Source organism: Poecilia latipinna, unplaced genomic scaffold (assembly GCF_001443285.1).
Source record: "Poecilia latipinna isolate Pla-1442-1.1 unplaced genomic scaffold, P_latipinna-1.0 Scaffold511, whole genome shotgun sequence".
NCBI classification, from domain to species: Eukaryota; Metazoa; Chordata; class Actinopteri; order Cyprinodontiformes; family Poeciliidae; genus Poecilia; species Poecilia latipinna.
In genome coordinates, this window is record NW_015113127.1 from 448,515 (window position 1) to 454,553 (window position 6,039).

General features: G+C 40.5%; 1 protein-coding gene and 1 long non-coding RNA gene across 2 annotated transcripts; one reads left to right on the forward strand and one right to left on the reverse strand.

The window, feature by feature from the left end:
* Positions 1 to 1,285: 1,285 nt before the first annotated feature.
* On the forward strand, positions 1,286 to 5,749 carry LOC106952405 (N-acetyllactosaminide beta-1,3-N-acetylglucosaminyltransferase 2-like). The gene is made up of 2 exons (XM_015040491.1): positions 1,286 to 2,533; positions 4,273 to 5,749. The coding sequence occupies exon 2, from the start codon at positions 4,277 to 4,279 to the stop codon at positions 5,687 to 5,689; it is 1,413 nt and encodes a 470-aa protein (XP_014895977.1). The 5' UTR covers positions 1,286 to 2,533; positions 4,273 to 4,276; the 3' UTR covers positions 5,690 to 5,749.
* Positions 3,070 to 5,585, reverse strand: LOC106952407 (uncharacterized). Its single transcript, XR_001425979.1, has 2 exons — positions 5,497 to 5,585; positions 3,070 to 3,622 (listed from the first exon to the last, which is right to left on the reverse strand). It is a non-coding gene; the product is annotated as an uncharacterized LOC106952407 (long non-coding RNA).
* Positions 5,750 to 6,039: the final 290 nt, after the last annotated feature.

Sequence of the window (6,039 nt, forward strand, 5' to 3'; positions counted from 1 at the left end):
AAAATGTCATAATTTTAAACATCCAGCAATAAATTCCCCTTCTCTTCATGTCCATCATTCTTGGAATATGCTAGGAAATTTTTTGCAAGTTTTATCAAAAACATACTACTTGTAAAAGAAGAAAAATCCAAAACCACCCCTTCATATGGAAAATAAAATTTTATTCCTACAATTTTGAAAACGTCCTGTCATCTTTGCAAAAGTTGCCCAAAAAAAAAAAAAAAAGAAAAGAAAGAAAAGTGACAGATTGTTGAGTCTGGGAAAAAAAAAAGTTAAGAATGGGGTTCCAGTTTCACATTGCATCACTAGAGGGCAGTGTTTACCTTGAACTTAATCTGAACTGAACTCTTGGTTTATGAAATGTTAGTTACTGGAGTATAATGTACATTCTTTGTATTCTTTTTAGAAATGAACATTTTCAGAACTGTTTGCAAGCCTATGATGGACAAGTGTTCAAGAAGAGTTATCTAATATGTGCAAGTAAGCCTAAAATTATTCATAAGCCTGTCAGGTTTAGACTTAAGATGATTTTCTTTCGGCTAAGAAGTTTGTTTCTGATCAGAAACGAGATGAAAACCTCACAAGGAGTGGGAGATTTCGGGAGGGGGTGAAGGGCTCCTCCTATTTTTTACTGTCAGAGCAGCTGACAGTAAAAAATATATATTTCTTACCATCTTCAACATAGAGCCTTTAATACTACAAAATAAAATCTGAATATTTTTACTCTAAAAACCCTGGTGCTTTGAGTGTTAGGTTTAAGTTATGATACTTCCCAGATATTCATTTTTTTAATCTACTTATATGTTGTCAGTCATCCAGGACATGGAAAAACCAAAAAGGTTTAAAAAGAAAGCAACTTAAGTTATAATCCATCCATCCATCCATCCATCCATCCATCCATCCATCCATCCATCCATCCATCCATCCATCCATCCATCCATCCATCCATCCATCCATCAACTTGTATTGAGAGGGTGTCAATTATTTTAGGAGTTTAGATCTCTTAGATTTAAATTTTTTAATTTTTTTTTTATATTAATGAACGCATGTTTCACAGACATGTCAATGTGAAAAGTGACGCCTGATGCGAGAAATGATAAGTTATGGTCGTAGGCCCTTACCAGGTGAGTTGTAATAAAATTTTATATTTGCATGACAAAACTCAAGTATTCGAAAACAATGAAGTTTTAGATTTTTATTTATTTTTATTTTTTTGATAACATGGCCTACTATCATCAGTTCATACCCAGTTATGTACAGAGCAACCTAATGACGCATTGTAATTTGCATTAGCAAAATATTTTTTCTTTGGTGGATGGGGCACCAAAGCAGTTTCCAGCCCTGGGGCCCCATCCTTGTAAACAACCCTAAACTACATCACTTCATAGTTTTCAGTCAAAAGGTTCAACTTTTCACACTTTGTTACAGACTTATTCCAAATTGTATTAAATTCATCTCTTCTCTCAAAATTCTACACACAAAAACCGGATCATGGGTTTTTGGGGGGAAAAAAAAGGTTTTTGAGATTTTTTTTTCACATTTATTAAAAATAGAACGCCCCATTAAAACGGTCTCATTAATTACACTCATGCTGTAACACGTGGTTTTGAGGAGCACACCACCACTGACTTGGCTCCTGCAGATTCCCCTAAATTTCAATCCAAATCAGTAAATGTGGGAAAGGCCCCTCGCCTCCGAACTTGCAACACGTAAAACAATGTCCTGCAGTTGTGGTGAAAACCTTCTATTTTGACAACAATAAACCGTCTCAGTCACCGCTAAAACATTCTTGTTCTGGAAATTTTCATGGCCTTGGTTTTTCTTTCTACAAGTTTTGCAATACAAGTGTCAGAGGTTTTTGTTTGTTTGTTTGTTTTTTTGTTGTTTTTGGGGACAAACATTCTAAAAATCAGTTTTTCTTGATTCCTCTTCGCCCTGCAGAGTGCATGGCTTCGGCGGGAATGTCTGCTCAACGGGATGACGTCTCCGCAGGAAGACGGGCCTACTCGTTTGGTGGGAATTTGGGTTTCTATGGAAGGAATGCCAACGAGGAGGTTTCCTGCAAGCTGTAAGACTCCTTTTATAATTGGATGATGTGACGTTTCAATTATTCAATTGCTCTGCCAAGGGCCATGACCAAATAATACAACAATGCAGAAGCAAACAACGAGCCCTGCAGGAAAAACCCTGTCAATTTTAGAAGTAAAATCTAATAATGCAAGTTGCTGTAAACTGTATTTAGATTAAAGACGACCTGACAGCGGCGACTGGCCCGCCTCCGGTCCGGCCGGCGGTTTCACCCTGGGCCATTAGTGTTGGAGATAGAAACATCGTATTTCTTGCTCTGTGGTTTCTGTCTGCCTGATGGTGGGTGTATCCATCAGCAGTCTGACAAATTCCCTTTCATCCAAAGCCACCTCACAGGTCAGTTCTAGTTTCAGCTCCGTCGGCCACGGAACGCCTCCACTTCACGCCTGCAGCTCCAGTAAACGGATGAGTTTTCACTGAGCCAGCAGGACTCCGCTTGAAACGGGTGAGGAAACTTTTCATTCACAGTCGCACAAAGTTTTGATCGACAAATTATTTCTGTTAGAAGTTAGAAAATACCTCATGAGTGTGTTTTACACTTTTACAGTGCGTGGAGTATTTTTTTCTTCTTCTTCTTTTTTATGTGATTTTACACCAACTTTGTGAAATTGAAGGTGTGGCTTTATAGCAAAGTGGATGTCACAGGCAAGGTGATGAGGAAAAAGCAACTGTGAAACAAGTTTTACTGATTATTTGTAATGATTCCACCTTTTTTGGTGTAGTTTTTCCTACTAAAGTTACTCCAAAATATCGTCGCACTCTAAATGTGAATTCTCTATTTTGCTACTCTGATGTGTTATTTTTATTTATTTTAGAAATAAATAAAAATCACTGATGTCTGCAGCATAGTATCAGGTTAAATTACACAATTCGTGCTTTAACCACATTCTTAAGTTTCCAGGAATGATTCTAGAAGCTTAGTTAGTCCAACATACGCCCAGTTTTCCAAATTGATTCAATGTTTTTTGTTGTTGTTGTTGTTTTTTGTTTGTTTTTTCATATTTTGCCACGTTACAACGATAAATCTTAAAGTGTCCTGTTGGGTTTTTGTGACAGACAGCAAATTCTAGAAAATAATTGTGAAGAGGAAGGAAAAGTTTAATTTCATCAGAACAATAGTGAACAGCTCGATTTTGCTCAAAAATGATTTATTTTCCCCAAAGGGAAATTAAATGTTGCAGCTCATATGATGAAAGTATCCACAGAGAGGCAGGAAGGATCTGCAGTAGCAGTCAGTATTTCAACGGCTCTGAAGAGACCTCTGTCTGAAGACACTGTTGCTTGTATGACAGCCTCCTGGATGTCGTGCTAACATGCTAATTCCAGGCAGCAGAGACAATATTCCAAAGTAACCTTTCCTGGATGATATCAGTTATTGGCTGGCACTGCTAATCTCCCTGCTTTGCTTTTGCTGCTCCTCTTTATGTCTCTGTCTGGCTGTGTGGTTAGAAAGCCAGTAGCCAGTAGGATACATTATGCCAATTATCTTAATGTCTTCAAACTCTCTGAGATCACGAAGAGCGCCCCACATTGTCTGAAACAAAGTCGTAGAGACCTAAGTTATAAAGCGTGTGTCAAGTTTTGATCATCTCACTGAGTTTCACAAACTGTCACAAACAAACAAACAAACTCTGTTTGAATGATTATGCTTTCTAGTTTGAAATTGCCTGGGCTACAAATGATTTGGGCAGAGCTGGAACTTTATTTCACATTCAAATACACACATGTGCCGCACATGTAAATGAAAACATGTTGCCCTTGTTCTGAAAGAAGAATTTACTTTTCCAAAACTTAAGCAGCTGAAAGAAATCTTAAAAATATGTTAAAAGTTCAGTGAAAAGCTAATTAATAAACTTAAAAACTATCACTAGAGTATTGTATGGAAAAACAAATGACTATCCATCTAAACTGTTAGTTTATCTTTTAGATTAGTTTAGATTTTCTCTTTGTGCTAGACCAGTAAAATTCTAACACGTTAAAGTTTTTGGTTGTATGATAAATTGCGAATAAGATCATGTGTTATTAATGTTTGCAAAGCATTGAATTTTTCCAGAATGTTTGACTAAACGTAACATAATTCATATTATTGTAACTCCAAACGAAGGTAAACATGGAACGGTTATATCAAGAGTCTGGCGCCGTTGGATTTCTCCAAACTAACACAACTTTTTTATTCATCCCCAGCTGGATGGCACGACGCTGCTGTCGCTTGAGAAACATCTTGATCTGCATGTGTACGCCATGCTGCTGCCTTACCCTGCTCTACAGCTACGCCATCATCACCATTTATCTGCACATGAATTCAATGGTGTTGAGACACATCGCCATGGTTTCCCCAAATCTGGCAAGCCCCCATTTTGTAGCCGCAGGTGCTTCGAGCAACGGCAGCGGTCCCTCTGTCCCTAAAACCTTCTGGGAACAGCATCTGCAAAGCGATGCCTTGTGGAACCGGCTTCAACGGCACGTCGACCACCGTTTCAACCCCATCATCCGCAAAGAAAAGTCCGACATGTTGTTAGAACGAAGTAGCTCTGACGAGTCTCTGCTGCACCAAAGCTACTTTGAAGTTACCGGCATGGCCAGCGTGAGGGAGAATTTTGAGAGACTGCCACAGCAGGTACGAGAATTTGCAAGCAGCATGCACAAGAGGAACTACCCTATCCTCATCCAACCAGATGGAGAGTGTGGAGCTCAGTCAGAGCAGGAGAAGGAGCCTCCGCTGATTCTTTTTGCCATCAAGTCAACGGCGCTAAACTTCAGGAACCGACGGGTCATTCGACAGACTTGGGGTCGTGTCGGATGGGTGGAGGGACAGAGGATCAACGGCAGCGACGGAGATGTGGGCGGAGGATACATCCGAAGGGTATTCTTACTGGGCAAAGAAACTCCAGAAGACCTGGGTGTAGACATATCCCATTTACTGAGAGCAGAAAGTAAGCGTCACAGAGACATTCTGCAGTGGGATTTCAAAGACACGTTTTTTAACCTGACTCTGAAGGACGTGCTCTTCTGGAGCTGGTTCTCACGCCACTGCAGTAAGCCTCTCTTTGTCTTGAAGGGAGACGATGACGTCTTCGTCAACACCCCAAAGCTGATCAGCTACCTCCAGGATCAGCTAGAGAAGCACAGATCCCACAACACCCTGCATGAGTTCATGGTCGGCGAGGTGATAGGGTCTGCTTTGCCCAACCGAGTGAGGAGATCAAAGTATTTTATCCCAGAGAGCTTCTACAGGGGGTTCTACCCCATGTACGCGGGCGGAGGAGGGGTGGTGTACTCTGGGGAGTTGACTAGACGCCTGCACAACATCTCTAAAATAATCCACCTGTTTCCTATTGACGACGTCTACGTCGGAATGTGCATGATTCGGCTCAACGCCCAACCCATCCACCACCCGGCTTTCCTCACCTTCGACTTCACTGAGAAGGAAGAGGCACAGCCGTGTTCGTATCACACCATCCTTCTGGTCCACAAGCGAAGCCCCAGAGAAGTAGTCGAGCTGTGGGCCGACCTGAAAGACACGAGGGAACAATGTCAGGGTGTACCGCTGAGGGCAGTCAAGAAGATAAAACAGAAAGCAACACCGTCACCAAGTGTTTAAGCTCAGCTCTGGACTCTTATCTGAAAAAACTATGTTAAAAACAGTTCTGATCAACTGTGACTGCTTCAATGTGTTTTCCACACGTTGGAAAACTTTTCATTTGTTTTTTTTTTTTTTTGTTTTTTTGTTTTTTTGCAATCACATGTTTTTATTTTAGTTGTTTTACATCCACAACAACATGTACAATACAGTATAGTTACAATAGGTGGAATAAGACATAGAAATAGAAAAAGCAGTGTGACCCCCAACCCCTCACCCTCAACCCCATGGCGACCCCCTACCCTGTTCCCAAGGATCTCAAAGTGATAACAAATATGGAAGTGGACAGTTGCGAAGATTAATTCATCACT